This window comes from Limulus polyphemus, unplaced genomic scaffold (assembly GCF_000517525.1).
Source record: "Limulus polyphemus unplaced genomic scaffold, Limulus_polyphemus-2.1.2 Scaffold1898, whole genome shotgun sequence".
Taxonomy (NCBI): Eukaryota; Metazoa; Arthropoda; class Merostomata; order Xiphosura; family Limulidae; genus Limulus; species Limulus polyphemus.
In genome coordinates, this window is record NW_013667508.1 from 200331 (window position 1) to 222533 (window position 22203).

The 22203-nt window shown below is 33.2% G+C and overlaps 1 protein-coding gene across 1 annotated transcript in view; it reads left to right on the forward strand.

Moving 5' to 3' along the window:
- Positions 1-22203, forward strand: part of LOC106465296 (rho GTPase-activating protein 7-like) — a 116388-nt gene that overhangs the window by 85907 nt on the left and 8278 nt on the right. The window contains exons 5-14 of the mRNA XM_013925502.2: positions 4519-4590; positions 11743-11824; positions 12556-12616; positions 13332-14448; positions 15068-15179; positions 15668-15921; positions 16168-16479; positions 17711-17841; positions 18244-18432; positions 21612-21749. Of these exons, the coding sequence (XP_013780956.2) occupies positions 4519-4590; positions 11743-11824; positions 12556-12616; positions 13332-14448; positions 15068-15179; positions 15668-15921; positions 16168-16479; positions 17711-17841; positions 18244-18432; positions 21612-21749 (2468 nt within the window). The remainder of the gene's footprint in view (positions 1-4518; positions 4591-11742; positions 11825-12555; positions 12617-13331; positions 14449-15067; positions 15180-15667; positions 15922-16167; positions 16480-17710; positions 17842-18243; positions 18433-21611; positions 21750-22203) is intronic.

A 22203-nucleotide genomic window follows, 5' to 3' on the forward strand; every position in this document is an offset into this window, starting at 1 on the left:
ATTGACCGTCACATTATAACGCCCCCACGGCTGAAAGGGTGAGCATGTTTGGTGTGACAGGGATTCGAACCCGCGACCCTCAGATTGCGAGTCGAGTGCCTTAACCACCTGGCCATGCCGGGCCTCATTTATGAGTGTGTGTGTTTTTCTTACAGCAAAGCCACATCGGGCTATCTTCTGTGTCCACCGAGGGGAATCGAACCCTTAATTTTAGAAAAAATAGGAATATGATCGTGATCATCCTATTCACTTGATCACATCACAATTTGATCTTCACGTTATCCTTGTAAAAATAGGAATATGATCGTGATAATCCTATTCCTTTGATCACATCACAATCTGATCTTCATGTTATCCTTGTAAAATAGAAATATGATCGTGATCATCCTATTCACTTGATCACATCACAATCTGATCTTCACGTTATCCTTGTAAAAGCAACTAGAATTAAGTTGCTTTTTGTTGTATACTTATTTACTGAACAGTTATCTATGTTGTGACATAATGTAAAACGGCAAAAAATATGTAGCTTTGTGCTTAATTTGAAACAAACATAATAATTTCAATTTGTTTGAGAAATCTAATTAACTAGTCATAGTAGTCATGGATACAAACCTCGACAAATCATAGTAAAGACATGGATAATTTGTCGGAATATTGGATTTGTTTGAAAGAAGTAATTGGGGGGGTGGGGGGGGGGTGGTTGCTTATTTTCCGCTCAGAACAAAAGTCGGAGGGATGGGAGCGTAAATATCTTGTATATTACATTTTATTGTCAGACTGGTGTTTTCGTTGAAGCCCTCTAAACGTTTCATGTTTTCAATTCTACTAACTATACGTAGACGAGATATTTTTTATGTTATTATTGTGTTGACGAGAAAATGGGTAACACCTAGCTTTATTCACACTTGATAAATACAACTGTCAAAATATTAAGCTGCATACTGATTTTTGGTATTTTTTCCGCTAATTGTTTATTCTTTGTGCTGCTCAATGTTTAAAATAATGATAAAATAAACTAGGTGACTTTTGGTTTTTGTTTCTTTAATTTCGCGCAAAGCTACACGAGGGCTATCTGCGCTAGCCGTCCCTAATTTAGCAGTGTAAGACTAGAGGGAAGACGGCTAATTCATTACCACCCACCGCCAACTCTTTTACCAACGAATAGTGGGATTGACCGTCACATTATAACTCCCCCACGGCTGAAAGGGCGAGCATGTTTGGTGTGACGGGGATTCGAACCCGCGACCCGCAGATTGCGAGTCGAGCGCCCTAACCACCTGGCCATACCAGACCACAACCCGAAATTGCGAGGGGAGGGATGAGCCATGAGAACAGGCCCAAAGTGCCTGACAAACTTCAGAATTGCCGACAAAGGGAATAAATGTAGGGGACTTGATTACTTTTTTATGTAGTTACACTTCTGGGTGTAATATAATGTTAAGTTTTGGTGTATAAAACTCACTACATTCTGAAATATTATTTCAAAAAAAGATTATCAAGGAAAACAAGAGTGTGGTGCTTTTCCGTTGCTCTTAACACCATTTTATGAATCAATTCCACAATGGGTTTTGGGCCGAGTATCGCCTAATTACCCTCCAATGGGTCAGTGGTAAGTTTACGCACCTATAACGCTACAATCTGGAGTTGAGTTCCCCGTAGTGGACCTGAATATAAATAGTCTGTTGTGTGGCTTTGGTTAGAGTGCCCGGCTATAGATTCGAATGTACATCATTCACCCTCTATTATTACAAAAAAAAAGTAAAAATAATAAAATTGTGCTCTGCACTTTGGGGTTGTAAGAGCGACAGTCAAACCAATATTCTATTAGTCTAATAGTTGGCGGTGGGTACTGCTGACTAGTTGCCTTCTCTCTAATCTTTCAGTTCAAAGTTATGGACGGAGGACGGAGATAGCCTTTGTGCGAATGTCTGAAACAAACAAACACCCTGGGTTTTCTAATATAGACTAAGGAGATAGCTACTTAATCAATTAAACATCCCCCCTCCCCCAGTGGCACAGTGGTATATCTCCGGTCTTATACTGCTAGAAGCCGGATTTCGATACCCGTGGCGGGCAGACCACAGATAGCCCTTTGTATAGCTTTGTAATTAATAACAAATAACAATAACAAATTGTTTGTTTTGTTGAATTTTGCATCATATTGCCCTAACTGTTGAAATAATATGTTTAGGGACGAGATTCGAACTTCCGATCCGCAGATTACGAATCAAGATTCAAAACCTAACCACCAGGCCATGTCATACTCCCGTTTATCATATTTTATGTACGACGTGGTAACATACAAGTATGATTAAAGTTCCTCTTTATTTTCAATTAAACTTTTTACTGATCAGTGTGCCCTTTTTTCATTTGTCACTAGGACTGACGAAAACGAGCGATTTCGGATTTAAGAACTTTTTTTTTCTTCAAGGTATTCTTCGAAATATGTTTGCTTAGAAGACTTTTACAAACATTTGTCATACCTTTATAATACGTATTAAGAGGAATAACTTTCTACATTTGGTCTTTTTTTTTTAAATCAAATACGTGACGAAACTGGTATGAAAGCCTAAGTATGGGATAGATGGTTAAATCGCATTATCAAAATACAGCGAAAAGGTTTAGCGGTAAATTTTTAAATCAAACATCTGATGAAACTCGTAAGTTTTGGATAGATAATTAAATCTTGTCGTGAGATTATCGAAAAAGGTTTACCAAAGAATCGTAAAATAATATTTTCAAAATACAAAACATGTTTTTATGAGTTTCGTGAGTCAGCAATGTCTGTTCACTAATTATTAGACCGACACAATTAATTTTCCCAATATTTTGAAGAAAAAAAAAAGGGAGATGACGTCAATAGTTGTATATTGATGAAAAGAAAGACTAGATGGCGTACAAATGTATTTATTTACTATGTTTTCAAGCATCATAATTGGACGCATTAAGAAACATGGATTAAGCGAGAGAACTACCGAAAGCGAATATATATATATATTATTGACCATGAGCTATGTTGTCCAATATAACCAAATATATTTCATATCAACGTCTTTAGCACTAACTAGGGTTCATCACTGCTACAAGGGCTCTATCCTGTTCTTTGAACCAAAGAACGTAGTTGACTGTTACTATTTCAACACAAGTGAAAGTGTCGAGTGTGTTGAGAGGCATCATACTTCGAACCCTATTTCCTTCGATCCGCAGCCCGACAAGCTAACCACTGTTATGCATGTTGTCTTTATATTATTGCACAGTTTGTTATCCGTAAACAAAATGACACGATTTTTAGTTGTTCTAACCTTCCATTCATTATACTTGAAAGCTTAAGAAATTGCGATCTCAGATAAATGTGCAGATTTAAGCGCGCACTTATTGGGCTTTAACAAGTTCTCCAACTAAACAAGCGTCCTTTTACGTTATAAAATTATTTATGAGTTAATCTTGCAACCCATTTCTCGTCATGATTTATTGAAAAATCAATGTTATTTGATGATGGTGTAATTTTATAACAAGTTGTAAATAGAAAGCGTTCAATAAACCATAATTCATGATAAATCCTGTTTATCAGACACACAAGGAACATTCATCTGTCTGATTAAGTGTAAGCCCCCCCCCCCAGTGGCACAGTGGTATGTCTGCAGACTTACAACGCTAGAATCCGGGTTTCGATACCCGTGGTGCCAGAGCACAGATAGCCCATTGTGTAGCTATGTGCTTAATTACAAACAAACTAAATCTCCTGAGCTGTGAGATGTTACTGAGATTTCGATACCAAAACAATGTATTTTAATCAATATAAGGAAGAACAATGTCATAAGTTAGCCATGTACATAACCTGATTCATTTAAATTCTGATCTATTACGTAGGTTGCTATGATATGAAGCCTGTATTAACATCTTTCTATATTTGCTGAACTTGTGTATTCTTCTGCAACCTATCTATCTTTCTGCGTTATTGTTTCTCTTTCTCTCTAACACACACACACCTAACATTTTATTGATCGTTTAAACAGCAATTACCAAAAAGCTCAGAAGTACAATATCGTGTATTTAGCAACATTTGCATTAATTACACTATTACATGTCTTCCATTCGTTAAGATTAAACTGTTGTGATGCTGAATGACAAATCAAAACGTCGTTTATTAGATTTAATAATATATATATAACTGAGGACAAATTCTTCACCCCCCCCCCCCCCAGTCAGTTTCGTGACTTAAAAATGCTACATCTTGTGGTCTCGAATTCCTTTTTTTTGCGACCCCTTGCTTCATTAATTAACAGTATTGGTGCGTTCAACGTGCCTATTACGAAGAAAGGTGCGACCCATAGCATCATAATGATGAAAATTGATTGTTGGTTTTTAAAGGTTTTCTTAGGCGACATATCGTTTTTTCTTCATCTTGCTGTACGTTCTTCTTCATAACGAACCTAATTTGAATCTTCTTAAAATAGTTTCAGAACCTCTAAGAACCTAAGTATCATCTAACTTTGCAATATATTTTTTTTTCAGAGTTGGAGGCAATAGAAGCTTGCAATTGGCTCAGAGCAGCAGGATTTCCGCAGTATTCCCAGATTTACGAAGGTATGTTGGATATATTCTTTCAAGCTTCCGTTGATTAGTTAATTTTGAAGATCTAATTAAGAAACTTATGTAATCGTAGATTCGTTTATGTACTTCCTAATATTAGCAACTTGGACTGTATATTAATCGCCATCTTTACTTCTCACCTGCACTGCAGGTATCTGTGTAGAATTGTTCAAATATTTAAATGCTTAAAAGGTTTGTAAATTATAAGTTTTCGCATAAGCTCAACGGTTGGTTATTCTGCTCCTTTTAAAACTAATCTTCCTGAATATAACGTGATATTTAACCGATAGTTGTAAAGTATTTTTCATTGTTACTTTCCCAGACGTAAAAATGCTTGAGACGCATAGGATTTGTTATTGGTTTTAACATAAATATTATGCGTATATTCTTAAACATCTTGCGTATTCGATTAACTTGTTGTTTTTTTTTTCTTCTTATTTTAACAGACTGTGTTCCAATGAAGGTTAAAGAAGTAAACACTTTAACACTTTAACATTTACAGTTAATAAACAAATATACAAATAACGTATATTCGAATAGTCCTTAATAACGTTATCTGTAATTTTAAAGGTAAAATTCTTTACTTGTCTGTAATACCAAAGTATCAAGGTCTGTGTCCCCCGGTGGGACAGCAGTAAGTTTATGGGCTTACAACGCTAGAATTCGAGGTTCGATTCTCCGCAGTGGACAAAGCAGATAGTCCAATGTGGCTTTGCTCTAACACAAACAAACAAATCCTTGTATGTACCTCTCTATTTCAATAGGCAAGAAAATGTTATTTCTAACATGTGTTGTATATCAAGTCAACTGTTGCTGTAAATAGCATGCAACTAATTTTACAAAGGCCTCATAGAATATAACCAAACACGACATTTACTAGCGTGTGCATGTTTGTTTGTTATCGCGAACATACGTTTGTATCCCCAGGAACCAGGAAAAAGTGGGACATTTGATAAAATTAAAAAAATTTAGCATTTGAGTGATGCATATTTTATTGAAAAAAAGGCATAAAATCATACATAATTGGATTCAATGTGGAAAAATTATCTTTATTAGAGGTTTGCTATTGCCCACCCCTATATTTTCTGTTTAATGGGGCATTAGCCCGAATATGCTTTATTTTTCGCAAAGCCAATAAATAGGACACAAATCTTATTCATGGTTTAAATGCCGAGTTGTAAGTGATGAAAATGTGTATCACACAGATATGCCTTTTGAATAGAACTGAAAAGAGAAAATATGCCGAAATTGTTTTATGCCACCCCTATATTGAACTGAAATTAACTGAGATATGCCATTTAGTTGTAATTTTACAATCTGAATAAGCAGGGCATTATGTGTATCAACTGAAACCTAAACTTATACTTTATCAGGGAGTTTAATATAGGCATTCAAAATCTGATTAATAATAACTTAGGTGAAGGGTATCATCTATTGATTAAGGAGTAATATTCTAGATGTTATGACAGTTTGTTTTTGTAACTAGCTTGTTGATTAGGAGCACGAAGCTGAAATCTATTGAAGTCGCTAAACGGGCCAAGCGCAACCTTATGGTTAGCTTGCCTGGAATGTGAATCTGCGGATTCACGGTTCGCGACTTGTCTCTACAAAAATGTGCTTCTCACTATTAGATTAAATAAGAGTGTCCCTCACGTTGGCGGTGGGTACTGTTGTATAGTCTTCCCTCTAGTCTACCAGTTCGGAATTAAGGACAGCTATCAGCATATAACTTGTGTATATTTGCGTTAAAGTCTAAAAATCAACAACAAATGATCGTATATACATCCGACATTTTCATTCTTTGTACGATCTAAATTTTAAGAGTTCTGAGATAAAAAGAAGATACGTACTATTGATAAGTATCTTTCTGCTTTGTTAAAATAAATGGAGTAAAACGTTCATTTAACTATTGTTATTTACTTTTTTAATGCATAACACGATACATTTATTGTTTTTAATTATACCATTTAAGAGTTTTGGTCTGTGTTGCGTATTTTAACAAGATTGGTTGGTAGATAATTTATATGTTCTATTAACATAGAAAGTCCTGTAGGTGTGATTGTTCCAAACGCTGACACAGTGTGGAGGCACGTGACGAAATTCCTTTACTTACCTTTACACTAGTATACGAATTTCTCCAAAGCGTGCAGGTAACAATGGACATTTAAGTTGAAGACCTCGAAATAGCCTTATTATATTGATGTATTCATCCATTGGATGCTTTCATATGTGCGACAAAGTCACGTTGCAAGAGACAACAGCAGGCACGTGGACGAAACGTGAAGATTATCATAAGGCATTCTTCAAAGAAAACTAAATTCCAATTAGTGATGTAAATAGACGTACAATAAGTGCTCAGTATATTCATTTTAATACAAGAGAGCTTGAACGTTCTTACAATACATTGTTACTTGATTTCAGTTGCTTTACAATGACATTTATTAAATTGGCTGTTTGTTTTGAATTTTGTGCAAAGCTTACACGAGGGCTATCTACGCTAGCCGTCCCTAATTTAGCAGTGAAAGGAAGGCAGCTAGTCATCATCACCCACCGCCAACTCTTGGGCTACTCTTTTACCAACGAATAGTGGGATTGACCGTAACTTTATAACGCCCCCCCCCAAGGCTGAAAGGGCGAGCATGTTTGGTGAGACGAAGATTCGAACCCGCGACCCTTAGATTGCGAGTCGAGTGCCCTAACCGCCTGGCTATGCGCCCCATTTATTAAATCTAAGAAAAACTATATATCGATTAAAGTATCAGATTTATATAAATATCACAGAAACAGGGTAGTTTACGACAATTTTAACGTACAATACAATAAATAACATTTATTTAAGAGTTATAAATTTACTTTACGTCTAATATTTGAAATGTAATTGAAATGATTGAAACACCGATTTGTAGCGAAGTAAATAAGAATTGGAAGAAGTATAACTGATGCTTTATTGTTTTAATTGAAGGTGTTTCTATTTTGGAATAAAATTTATACAAAAAAATTACAAAAACACTCTACTAATCTCTGAAAGGTAAGATCGGATATTCGAGCAAAGCTATACACAAGAGCTAGCCGAAAATACTAATAGTATTCTATTTTTTCGATGTACTTTTTGCCTTTTTCTCTAACACATGTCGTTTCCAAATCCTCATTTTGATAATCAAGAACGTATTTCCCATACCTTTGGTAAAATATTTGGGCAATATTCTTTCAATTATGATTGGAATATTAATCCAAGCACTCGTCTTGTTTTGGATTTGCTCAGCCATATAAGCGACTTTTGTTATCTTATAACAGATACAGAACCAGTTGTTATTAAACACCTCTAAATTAAATTACTCCCGAGTCCTTACTAGGACTATTTTTTTATGTTATGCTTTCTAAACGATATATTAGAATTTTCATAAACAGTTATTGTTAATATTTTCTCAGATGCTTGTGTAAATTGATCGTAAAGAGTCATAATTATGCGATTCCAGATCATCAGGATTAGCACGTGTTTCTTCTGACATCGACTTGGAAATATTTGATTCAAAATAAACACGTTAACGTAGAAACTAGTGCAACTCCCTAGAGGTTATTGTTTGCATTTTATTCTGTATTTTAATTTAAGGCATATAGCAGGTTTCTTGTGGAAACTCCCCCCCCCCCCATCTTCAGTATTATTACGCTCTCCCACAATGTTATTTTGTCGATGTAACTTAGATTAGGTACAAATTACGTCATATATATATGCATACGTCTTTGTTCCTTAATATTTGATCTAACGTTATCTTATAGAATACCCAGAAGTACAGGAACCATATAACGAAAACAAATGTCTTTATATCAAGTCTTGTTCGCTAGAGATGCCAATTCTGAAGGATAAAAGAACCCCCCCCCCCACCTCCTTCTAGAAATCTTCCCAAAAAAGATTATAAGAACTTTATAATAAAGTACGAGTGTTATACTTTTAGTGTAGATGCTATAAAGTTACAGTATAATCCAATAACAGTCCAAATATTATTACTTTTTCACTTTCGAAAAATCTAAGAGCATCCACGGGGACCTAGTCCTCCGTAGAATTTATAACCCCTAGATTTAATCTTAAAAGACAATCTGTTGTTCATGAAAACAACAACAAAAAACATTATTGATGTTTTTAAATTGATTAATTTACGACGAATGCGTATTTACTAAAATAGGGTTGTCTTTGGTATGTATATCTTTACCTGTTTCATTGGTTAAACTACCAAACTAGACACGTTTTAACAAGATATCTAACGGACTGACTTCAGATCACGCATAAAACTGTGTTCCTTAACTTGTAACTTTCTGGTTTTATCTTATGTAGGACTCGGAAGTAGTAGTTTTGTGAGCAGTAATTGTAAGATGACTATGATATAGTTATCACAGTAAGCCTGGCTGGCTTGGAGGTTAGGGCACTCGACTCACAATCTGAAGGACACAGGTTCGAATCCCATCCCCTAAATATGTTCGCCCTTTCAGTCATGAGGGCGTTATAATGTGACGGTCAATTCCAATATTCGTTAGCAAAAGAGTAGCCCAAGAGTTGGCGGTGGGTGGTGTTGACTAACTGCCTTTCCTCTAGTCTATCACTTCAAAATTAGAGACTGCTATCTCAGATACAGAAATTCAAAAACAAACAATTATCACCGTTGTGAACCTACGTTTTTGAAGTCTACAAGATTAATGTGGTTAAAACCGCATAGGTGACAAAGATATCAAACTATTACTTAATTTTAATTCTGTGTTGATGTCGAATAAAACTGCAAAACTGTTCATTAACACCAAACACATATACTTGATTTATATGACTTGCGCTTATACAAATAAACAAAACACTATAATTTGCAAATAACTAATATTATGTGGTCGTACTGGAATACACAATTTTAGCTAACCTTTGGGAATTAGCATCTTTTCTGGTATATTCAATCTTTGGAAGAGGAAGCAGTCCCCCACATTTTTCATTTCTGCAACTTATATTGAATTTTTTTGGTACAAAATAATGACTCAGTTTGAATAAATTGAATCTGATAGCTGGAGTTAAAAGAATCGAAACGAACAGATTGAAATTAAGGTAAAAAATAGCAGATCATGTTCCTTTTTTATCTTTATTTTCACTCGTGTTTATCTCTAATGCTCATTATATTGTAGTTCACATACATCAAAATAGGATTGAATTGGTACATTATTTGTAAACATTATCTGACGGAATATACCCTGTACACCTCATTAGTTTCCGCCTACTTTGGCCAACTTAGTTTCCTTCCAACTTTGCTCTTGCTGCATTTAGCAAAGGCCTCTAGTTGTCGGTTGCCAGGACAACCTGTAGAGGTGCGCTTGCGGAGTTAAGAGTTCAGACAATAATACATCGCTGGCTGGACTATAAAAGAAAACACAGCTCGTGTCAGTCAGTGGTTGTATGATATTTCAACTAGACAAACTAATATGAAAAGGTGCTTACAACCTGCTATGGAAGTTATGGTTACTGTGGGTAAGTGTACACTGATGTGGTCTTATTATTACTGTTGTGAGAACGGGACGTTAAGAACAATTGTAATTTATAGCCCTTGGCAGATTCAGGCTTAATGACGCCCGTGGAAACGTTTACATAGAGTAAGATAAACTTCAGAAGTATATACTAAAATATGTTACTGTGTAATACCAGTTTGAGAAGGCACATACTGTGTTTTAATATAATATTTGTTTTTTTAAGAACTTAAATTTTATTATTAAACATCAAAGCTGGAGAAGTAGTACTTTTATAAATTGACGTTTTTATGTTTCTTTGTTAGAAAATTTTAAATTATGTTTAAACCCACCCAGTACCTCATAAAAAATAATTCATATGATTAAAAAAGCTATAAAAAATCTCGTCGTTTCATCCAGATGACCTTTTGGTTGACTGATTTTTATTTTTATATTTTTTTTCACAGCGTTTGTAATCATTTTAATTTTTTACCAACACTGTATATTTTGTTTAGTATTTGTACCACACAGAGATGTTTGCCAGTATGATTGGTGTTTAACAGTTTGTGTTTTTATATTTATTAAATGAATATAAAATAACTAGCCCCAGAGTAATTATAGATGGTACCCACTAATATGTTCTACTAGTAGAATAATAAAAAAGAACATTTTTAATACCTTAAATATAAAAACAACAACATATGTTTGAGAAAAATTACAATGGTCAATACAGCTCAGCTTTGTGCTGTTAATTTCTGGGTACGAAACATCAACGATCCAGTAACAATATGAATGCAAAAATGACTGCTTTGTCTGTAAGATTGTCTGTGTTATAATGAAAACAAAACCAAAACTCTTACGATGTACCTAATGGTTATGTAATTCTCTTGTACCTAACATTGTCAATTCATAAATTACATCAAAACTTAATCTGGCATATTAATTATATTTATAGTACGTTTTCCAGTAATATGAGATTGTGCTTATGGAGAAAAACAATATCAGTAATTGACCAGGATCTTCACAGGTTATTTAGAGGAAAGATTGATTTATATCAGTTGTAGCAATGATATAGGATGCCCTAAAACTTTTAATACTAAAGTTTACTTGCAGTATTTCATTAGATAATAAATTACTGTGATAGGTGGCAAATTCTACATGTGAAAAACAGGTGTTTTGCAATTGTCTTTGGTACATGTTAGGAAATAATAGATCTGAGGATTTTATCGTTTTATGGATTTTTCTAAAATTTAAATTGCTATAAAATTCAATGAATAGGCTTTTTTTTAGCGTGACTTCATAGTGCAGATAGTGTGACAAATTATATCAATAAACATTTGATAATAATTCATATGAATAGCATTATGTATGAATTTTATGGTGGGAGTTTCTACTGAGTATTTCAACTTGCAGAAATGTCTGGATACTACATGTAATTGGGTACAGTTTCTGGGCAAAATTAATAAAATAATAGTTGTTTGCAGCTATTGTTTTAAGTATGCTTAATGTTTTTATTATATCCTGTGGTATTGGTAATAACTTGTAAACTTATATCAGAGCTGGTAAAATCTAAACGTGGGAAATGTAAGTTATAGAAAACATTATCTGGAATACTCAACCATACAAACTTTACAAATATGTGATAACTGATTATTTTAATTTCTGCCTTAACAGATGGACATTTTTCAATTAATATCAGTAGTGTTCAAGAAGATCATAAATTCCTTGATCCTGATTCAATTCAAGCATTAATCAGGTAAGTTATTTTATAGTATTATTGTCTTAAAGACTTCTCTAATGAAATACTCATGATGGTCCAAGTTATTTAACTAAGCTTTCTGTATGTTTATTTATAATCAGACCTGTTTATTCATCTTACTACTTTAAATATTTATGCAAGGTTAAATAACCTAGTCATTCATGTCATTACCTCTCATCTTTTATTTTTAACTGTTGATTATTTGAATAATAGTTTAATTATCCCATGTTTTTATATTATTCTAGTTACTTTACACATCCTCTAACACAGTTGAAAGGATTGATACAATGTTACTAAGCAACATTAACAGTTCTTTCCTTTAACACGTGTAACATATAAATTGTCTAAGCATACTATATTATTCTATATAAGGTAGTTATTACTGTTATGATTTTCCAGCAAAGCAATAGAAGTTTGTTGTAGGTGCTAAGCCGGTGATCTGAATTAGCAGGGAGTTATGGTAACATATTATATAGTCTCTAATATTAACTTCTGATCAGAGCAAGCTACTTATTCAGACCAAAACTAAAAATCAATATGGTAATAACTATAGGTATTTAAATATACTTTTCATATGTTCTTACTTATAAAGATTAGAATGCATTGTTTCAGCAGTTCGATACCCTCTTAGATATCATTAGATATTTCAGATTTAAAGATAAGCAATAAGAGTAAAGTTTGTTAGCAGTGAGTTCATCTTAACATGGTGTTATTTGATTTCTTCACAGACGGCTAAACATTTTGAACAAGTGTGCAAAAATGAAGGTAGAAAACCTGCCACGGAAATCTGTAAGTTTGTTGCCAGTGTACATCAGTGTATACGAATAAATGTAGAATTTAATCCTCTTTATAGGACTGTCGATATTTTTCATGTATTTACTTTAATGTAGGGTATCTAAATATTTATCTGAATAAGAAACAAATTAAATTGTTCAATATTCAGATTTTTCATTTCTTAATCAATTAATGAGTGTTGGTTTTTGATTTATAAAAGATTAACTCTGTAGTGTTGATTTTTTCCTGTTAGTTTCAGTATGTTATATTGATTATTGTTTCAAAAAATACTCGTGATTTTAACAGATATTACTGTTCAGAAAAGGAAAAGACAAAATATATTATATTTGTGTTTAAAATATTCAAAATGCAGTTTGGTCTCATAAGATCTTGATTAATGCCTGGTGTGTTTATTGTGATTGAGCTTTCACATTAAAAAAAGGAAATGGTAATATCACATATTATTTGCCTGTTTATAGTGGTTGAGGGAAGAATTGCTTTAGACTACAGTTTGTTAACTGTCTGAAGCATTGTCAAAAATGAGTTTATGGAGAATGACAGTATTTTGAAGTATTTCTAAAACAAGAAAGTAATGACAAATAGATTATTTCAGTATATTTCTACTTTGTAATCTAACAGTCTCAGTACACTTATTTGAAAATCACAATGTGTTTATTTGAATATTTTGTTCATATTTGCTGGAATTAGAACATTTTGATGCTGTTCTTAGATTCAGCCTCCAGAAGAAAGTGATGAAGAACAATGTGCACTTAGTGAAAACTGGCAATTTCAGCGTACTAGTCGTAGATGGTCTCGAATTCCTTCACCTCTGGAAGTTAGCATTGCTGTCAATAAACATCTGAAACACTCATCTCCTACAGAGCAATTTTTTCCAGACAATGACCTCTTCACAAGTAGCCATGATAGTGTATTTATGGATGATCATCAGAGTAGTCCTGATAGTCCAAGAGTAGCCTATTTATCCAACTTTGAAGAACATATAACCAGTGATTTCTTGTGTGTCCCATTGGATGAAGATCATTTTACATCTGGTTCAGGAGGATCAACTAGTTGTGGTTCTGAGAAGTCATCAGATTTTTCAGAAAATAGCTTAGAAAGCCTTCGTCGTAGTGGGAGTGAAAGATTTAAAGATAGTGCAAAGGCTTTATTACGAAGAATTGAAAGTCTCAAAGGAAAACGTAAAAAGAAGAATCGTGAAGGTTTAGTGATTGGTGAGCAACTTATCGCAAATGAGGTAGCCAATGATTCATCACAAGGCAGTGAAGCAGATGGCAGCTCACCAAGTAGTTTGGCACCTTCTCCACAACTCTCTTGTCACAAAACTCCACAAGACTCTGCATCTGACCAAGGTTCTCTTCAAGGAGAAGGTTCTGAAGAGAGTCAACATATCACACCTCAAGTGCAATACAGAAAAAGGTGGCAAAGACATCAGGAGACTGACTTGCATGTTGCTAGTACTTCAGAATCATCTACACCAAAGCTGTGGCATCATGGCAAAGATACAAACAGCAATGTTACAGAAGATCTAAAAGAAGAGCATTCTGCCAGACAAAATAACCAAGATGAGAACATCTTTCTCAAAGAAGACAACAATGGAAAATTAGGAAAAAACAGATCTAATATTGATAATAAAAACATTAATAAAGAAGACAGTGACTGTAGTTCTTTCACTAAATCAGCTCAGCAGTTGCCAACAGAGATCTCTAAACAAAAAGGAGGTGAAGAACAGGCTATACAGATTAGCAATGTACCTCCTCCAACAATTATTCTCAGTCGAACAACTTCAGTTGAACAGTCAAGCAACAAGCCGAATAGAAATATTAGAGGTATTTTGCATTTCAGTAATATTTTTTTAGTATTTTGCTATGTCTATAAATTTTAGCCTTCTTTAGTAGAATTTTACTGAAATAAGATGGTGAGAAGAAAAACACATCTGATCTTTTCTCAATGTTTCATGTTAATTTTCTTTAAAATGCCATAAATTAATATTTCAAATACTATACATGTTTTAGACTTTCAAAAAGGAAAAAAAATGGAAATATTGATGTAATTACTAATTTATCCAGTATACTTCAATAGGTGTAGAAGGTGAAATTTTTTGGCATGATCTCATTTGCTTTCATCAAGTAAAGCTACTTCTGTTTGCTAAAACCTTTTTCCAAGCATTCAATTCATATTGCTTCACGGTATTATGGACATTGAAACCTTATGTAGTTATTATCCTATTCTGTCGATTTACATCTTTATTCTGTCATTGTCAGAATACTGTTTTACTGTTTAAATTCTTTAACTATTTACAGGGAAATGTCCAAGTTTGGAGTTTGCAATAATACCACTAAAATGTCAGTAAATAAGAAATACTTGTATTTTTAGCACCTTTATTAGATCAGATAAATGATGAACAAGAATGCCCAGAGTGTATATTCTATACATCATTCATTTCAGAGGACTTAGACACTGAAGTACTCAGCTCTCAGGACGAAGGTGAGAGGTTGATGTTGAGCACAAGAGAAAGACGAGACTCTGGTGTTGGCTCATCTCTGACTAGAAGTTCTTTGTAAGTTGAACAAGCTAAATGGCTTATAATAAAGAATAATGTACTTATGAAGTATATAAAATCTAGAAATAAAGGAGTTTTATGTAGTTTCCAGATGCATATATTTTGTAGAGCTCCTACTAATAATTTTAGACTAATATATGCTTTCACAATTATGTTAGTTACTTATGTTTCATTTTATTTTCACCTATAAACTTTCTGAATTAGTTATGGTTGTAAAGTGATGAAAAATAGTTAAATTCCATAGATAATCAGTTAGCACTTAAATCTAATATTTTATGCAATTTCTTTTGATTTTTCAGGCTTGGTATTTATTAGTTTTCTTCAGATTTTTTTAAATGTTGCATCGATGTTTCTAAAGCAACAAGTATGAAGATTATATGGATATTTTGATGTATACAGTTTCCTAAGTGAATATTCCAGACTTGGTTAAAGGACAAACTGTGTTATTGTGCTTGTATGTATATTTTTCTTTTATTAATTATCAGGTGCAGCTCAGCATCGCAAACAAGATGGCATTGGTTCCCCTCAATTCGACGTCAAAGTTCCATAAACATTCGGACAGTTACATCACATGGCCTTCATATTAGTAGCTTATCAGCATCCCAGTTAATGAAATTAAGAAAGTTAGCCCTTCTTAAAATGACATCTCTGATGGAAAAGTACAACCCTACAAGCCGAACCGGATGGAACTGGGGAGTACCAAAATTTATCAAAAAGATCCGCACCCCAGACTACAAAGGTACTTTAAAAGTGTCACTACATTAATAGTTAAGTTATATTTCAATTTATCCCTATACATTGTATATTTTGTGTACAGGAATATATTAAAAGAAAAAATACCAAAGGATGATAATAGCCAACCGAAAAGAATTGATGGATGTGGCTGTGTTTTTTTTTTTAGAATATATAAAATTGTTAATTTGTTTTTGACAAATTCCAGTGTGCCCTTTCATTAACTAATGTGTTCTGATATAATTTGGTACAGATAAGGTAGTGTTTGGAGTACCATTGCTTTTGATTCTTCAAAAGACTGGTCAGCCTCTACCTCCTTCTATTCAAGCTGCCATGCGCTACCTTCAGAAGACAGCAGTAAATGCTGTTGGTCTTTTCCGAAAGTCTGGAGTCCGATCACGAATTCAGAAGTTGAGAAACCTGAACGAATCCAATCCAGAAAACATAAGTTATGAAGACCAGCAACCCTATGATGTTGCAGACATGTTGAAGCAATACTTCAGAGAACTTCCAGATGCTTTATTAACCAATAAGCTATCAGAAACCTTCATCAGCATCTTTCAGTGTAAGTATGAAGTTGCAGCTAGTTGGCTGTTTAGTTTTCTTATCTTTCCTCTGCTTATTTAAGTCATTACTAATATAAATGCAGTTGACAGTTTTATGTTCAATTATATGTATACAATTAATTAATAGTTTTGTACAAAAACTTATCTTTTAAAGTGATTATTTGGAATTTGCTCTTCAGACTAATAAAATATTAAATGTTAAACCATCATCAAATTATTAAGAGTTTTTGTAAAAGAAAGAAAGAAAAAAAGTGTCACAAATTAAATGTATGTATAGCTAAAAATTTAACAAGGTGCTCAACAACTTTCACTAGATGGCGTGACTGGTAACTATGATTCCTTTGTGGTATTAATTTCCCACCAATATCTATATGAAAAGTTGGATGTTAATAATTTCGATCTATTTCTTGTTTCATCTCATTCTTAAAAAAAGAAAGGAAAAACAAAACATACAGACCACTATATATATATATATATATGGTGTAATGTGTTGAGATAAAGACTTTTGTCTGCTTGGTTCTCTAGTTTTTTTGTACAGCAATAAAACAAAAAAAAAAGAACTTGGAGAAGTACAGTTATTGAGAATTGTTTCAAAGTAAAACAAATCTTTGTGTGTTGTTTATTTGTTTATATTGTGTATTAAAGCTGTCATAGTATTATAATGAATCATGACATTAAGAAACCTGTTCTTGAACATGGACTTTTACCAACTTTTTACCAACTGAGCCACCAGGAATAAAGTACCATGTAACCATTAATATCCCTCCCCCTCTAATACTAAGACTAATCATTGAACCTTCAGTAAAACACAGCCCACCATCTTTAAGCCACTATCACACAACATAGAATATCATACTTTTAGTTCATACACTAACACGGCCAATTGCTAAACCAAACACATACACAAGTGGTTTAATTCACCACCTTCGCTGTTAAAGTTACCCTAAGAGGGTGAGACAACCACTATTTGAGTGCCAATATAATGAAGCAGAATGCTAAGAAATCTGCCTTAACCAGGATATAAACCTGAGTACCTTAGCTTGCAATACTGCTCTGAGACTGATAAATGGAGCTACTAGAATTTAACGCCCATTTATGCTACATTTACTGATTTTTAAAGCACATATTTGAATAAATTTAAATGAAACTTTATAAAGAATATTTATTACTTTACCTTTACAATGTAACAACAGCTTTAATTAAATGTTTCTTTTCTTTCCTGTTCTGCAGATATCCCAACTGAGAATCAGAAAGAAGCAGTACAGGCTGCTATTCTATTGATGCCTGATGAAAATCGTGAGGTACTCCAGTCTTTGCTCACATTCCTTCAAGAGGTTTCTCAGTGTTGTGATGAAAACCAGGTAAATAAGAAAGAATTAGTTACTTAATGTCATGAGAAGGCAAATAAAAAAAAAGAGTGAAGTACAGGATATATGTAAAGTCAAGTTAAGGTACTTAGGATAAGAAATATAATTTGGAAAATATTTTAAAGATTCATAATCTATATGTTTGGGATTTTAAAAATTTCTCTGAAAATCAAATTAGAGTCTAGGAAACATTTATTACAAATAACCATGAATATAATATTCACTCTCATAACAGGTTGATGTGTCTATATTCTAAACCTTCTGCTGATAGAAGAAAACGGAGGGTTGTACATGTTACTTCAAGCTTTCATAAAAAAATAAAAAGCTATACTTAAATTGTTATATTATGATAAATTAGATGTATTGTTTATTCAGATGACTTGTTTCTACTCGCAGATGACAGCAACAAACCTCGCTGTATGCTTTGCACCATCGCTGTTTCACCTCACCATTCCAAGAAGTGCTAGTGCCAGCCCAAGACGAAGGAAAACCGTAGGAGTTCCAGACCAACGGGAGATTAATGAGAACCGAGCTGCACATGAATGCTTAAGCTACATGATCACTAACTGCAAGCAACTGTTTTCTGTAAGATTTTGTTTTAATATAACATTGCATAACATTTAAAAATAACAAAGGTTCTCCTATCCATTAAACTGTAAAGAACAACATTTAAAGAAAGCTAGTACTTATCATTTAAATATTTATCAAACCTTTCTTTAACCTACATTTAATTGACTGCATCCACCACATCTAAAGGTAACCCAACCCAAAGGTCCAACATTCAGGTGTCTTAGCTGAAGATGACTCTTACCACATTAAAATGTATATTTGTGTCTCCTTGTCCTACCATCTTCTCCCTTAAGTTTGAAAAACGATGATGCATCAACACTATCAATTCTTTTAAAAATCTTAAACATCTCAATCAGATCTCATCTAATTCTTCTCTTTTTCAAGACGTACCAGTTTCAGAGATCTTAATCTGTCTTATTGTTTGTCCTTTTCTTAACAATCTCCAACAATTCAGTGTTCTTCCTAAGATAAGGAGCCCAAGTCTGAACACGTTACTGAAATATAAGTCCTATATAGTGACCTATATAAATTATTTTCTCTCTAGGCATATATTCAATATTTCTATAGATACAACCTCAAATCCTACTTGCCCTACCACTAGAAATAGTACACTGCTTGAATGTCTTAAGTGATTTCTCAACCAGAACACTAAGATCCTTTTTTCCCATATACTGTTAAGGTTGTTCCCATCAAACTTATTCCTATAATTTAAATCATGATAATCCGCACGCATTACTTTGCATTTATTTTAATTGAAAACAATCTGCCATTTATTCACCTCATTCACCAAATCCTTTTGTAAAGTAGCAACATTGTTCTCACACCCAGCAACACCCAAGACTATAATGTCACCAGCAAATTTAAGCAATTTCTTAATCATTCCTTACTCCACATCTTACTCTCATCTACATAAGCACATTAACCTTTTCAATGAATGTCAAAAAATTAAGACAGTAATTTTCCCTAGTGACACCATTTTAACTATCCAAAAAAATTTTAAACTTTGTTTAATGACTTTGCAAAACATTTTTTATTCAACTTTAAAAAGTTATTCCAACCACTAATATAAGACTGATAGGCCTATAATAACCTCTATAATTTTGATCACCTGCCTTGAACAGAGGAATAACATTAGCTAACTTTCAATCTTCTGGCACCTACCCACTATTTAAGGACTTATAAAAAAAAAAAAAAAATAATTAGTAAATGGGTCACATATCTTGACCTTACCTCCTTAAACCCTTGGGGAAATATATGATTGAATCATTCAGTGCAAGGAAAAAGGACAATTTAGTAACCCAAGCATGTACAAATATAGTTAGAAATTAGCTTTCCTTTATTATCTCTCAAAAGCCCATTACTCCCATCCTAACATGTATTTAAATAAATCCTTACTATTAATTTTTACACTTTCAGCTAAACTGTTTTTTACCACACCCTTTTTTAAATTTTTTAATGTTGTGTTTGACCAACTCTCATGATCTATGAGCCTCTAAGGGTCCCCCATCGTAGCAGTCAACATAAACTTCTTAAAACCTGTAATGAGCATTCATGTTTTTGTCAATACCGCTATCTGCGGGTGATATGGGAAAGAAATTGTGTAGGCTTTGCAAGTTTGGGAAACCTGCTGATGTGTTGCTCTTACCTTCTGTTGTAGCACTGCTAGTATAGTAACTATAGTAGTTACATTCACATGCTGGACTTTTATAATATTCAGAAGGTGGCTCAGAACTTAACACAATATCTGTATTGCTTTGTTTTGGAGGAAGAGGAAATACTGAGTTTGTTAGATGGGGCTGAAGTATACAGCACTGTAAGTTTGAGTCCATTATCAGTGAAAGTTTGTTTGTTTGTTTTCTAATTTCGCGCAAAGCTACACTAGGACTATCTGCGCTAGCCGTCCCTAATTTAGCAGTGTAAGTCTAGAGGGAAGGCAGCTAGTCATCACCACCCACCGCCAACTCTTGGGCTACTCTTTTACCAACGAATAGTGGGATTGACCGTCACATTATAACGCCCCCCACGGCTGAAAGGGCGAGCATGTTTGGTGGGACGGGGATGCGAACCCACGACCCGCAGATTGTGAGTCGATCGTCATAACCACCTGGCCATGCCGGGCCTATCAGTGAAAGAGGAGGCTTAGGAGGTGGGATGTTTTTTTTCATGTGAAGAATACCAGAATGCAGTACATCACCATGGGATATTAAATGGTTAGACACTGGTTTGAAAATTAGGGAATTCTGAGGCAAGCCTGAAACTTTAATAATCTCTTAAAGTTTCAATTTTTCTTGAAGTTGATGGAATGTTTGACAGTGACTTTCTGTAAAAAGATATATGGAATAATTAAGTCTTTCAGTGAATTTAAATAAACCAGACTCAAACTATTATCTATATGTATTATAATAACAACTGAAGTTAACAACAATGTATTATAATAACAACTGAAGTTAACAACAATGTATTATAATAACAACTGAAGTTAACAACAATGTATTATAATAACAACTGACGGTTGTACCAGAGTTTCCACTGATTCTTTCAGTTGAAAAATAATTTCATCCATGTTATTAAGTTTAATGGCCAGAATAGAATTGTTACTAATGTATCAGACTAATTAATCAAATTTACAAGGGTGTTATAGATGTGTTTAAATTATGATTATGCACTAGTCATTACCAAACAACCTCAATAGTTTTAACTTGATTACTTAAAACTGTTTCTAACACCATATTCTCAGAATCTGATAAACAAACCACAAACTTCAATTAACCAATACTTGTTCTTTTATTAATTTAATGAAAACATTTTTGTAAGGCTTATTGTGTGTCTGTTCTTGCTAGTTTTGTTTACTTCATTGTTTGTTAATTTTTAGCAATATTATCTTGATTTTTACTTCAGTTTTATTATTTATTCTTCTTTCTTTTGTGCTAATTTTATTTATGAGTCATTATTGTTTGTTTATATTGAGAGCATTAGTGATTATCCAATTTCCATTTTTCCAGATTGAATATTTTTTTTACCATACTGACAAAATAATCAAAGCAGTCTTCAGCAATAAATGAAAAAATGTAAAATATAATAAAGAGCAAGAATTAAAAAAAGACTGTAATATAAAGAAATGAGCTATTTTTTCATACCCATTTCAACAAAAAATTAGTTTATCTTCATATCATCAATAATATATATTTCTGTAGGTAACAGAGGAAACCCTTCGACGAGCTAATGCTGAGCAGTGGGAACCTCCGACATTAGAAGAACTTGGAAGCCTGACCAATTCCAAGAACTATAACTGGAAAACCCATGTTGAAATGTATCTACAAGGATTGCAAAAGGTTTGTGTAGCTCTGTTTTCTTTAGGGAAAGTCTGAACTGTTGAAATAAGATTACACTAGAAATATCCATTTGAAATTAATTCTCTTATATTAACAAATATCTTAATCTATATAAAAAAAGATTAATCATGTTAACATAAAATATAATTTTGACTGTAACTCCATGATTTTATTCAAGTTAACATAAAATATAATTTTGACTGTAACTCCATGATTTTATTCAAGTTAACATAAAATATAATTTTGACTGTAACTCCATGATTTTATTCAAGTTAACATAAAATATAATTTTGACTGTAACTCCATGATTTTAATCAAGTTAACATAAAATATAATTTTGACTGTAACTCCATGATTTTAATCAAGTTAACATAAATAATAATTTTGACTGTAACTCCATGTATTTTAATTTACAAGTTAACATAAAATTATAATTTTAGACTAGTTAACTCCA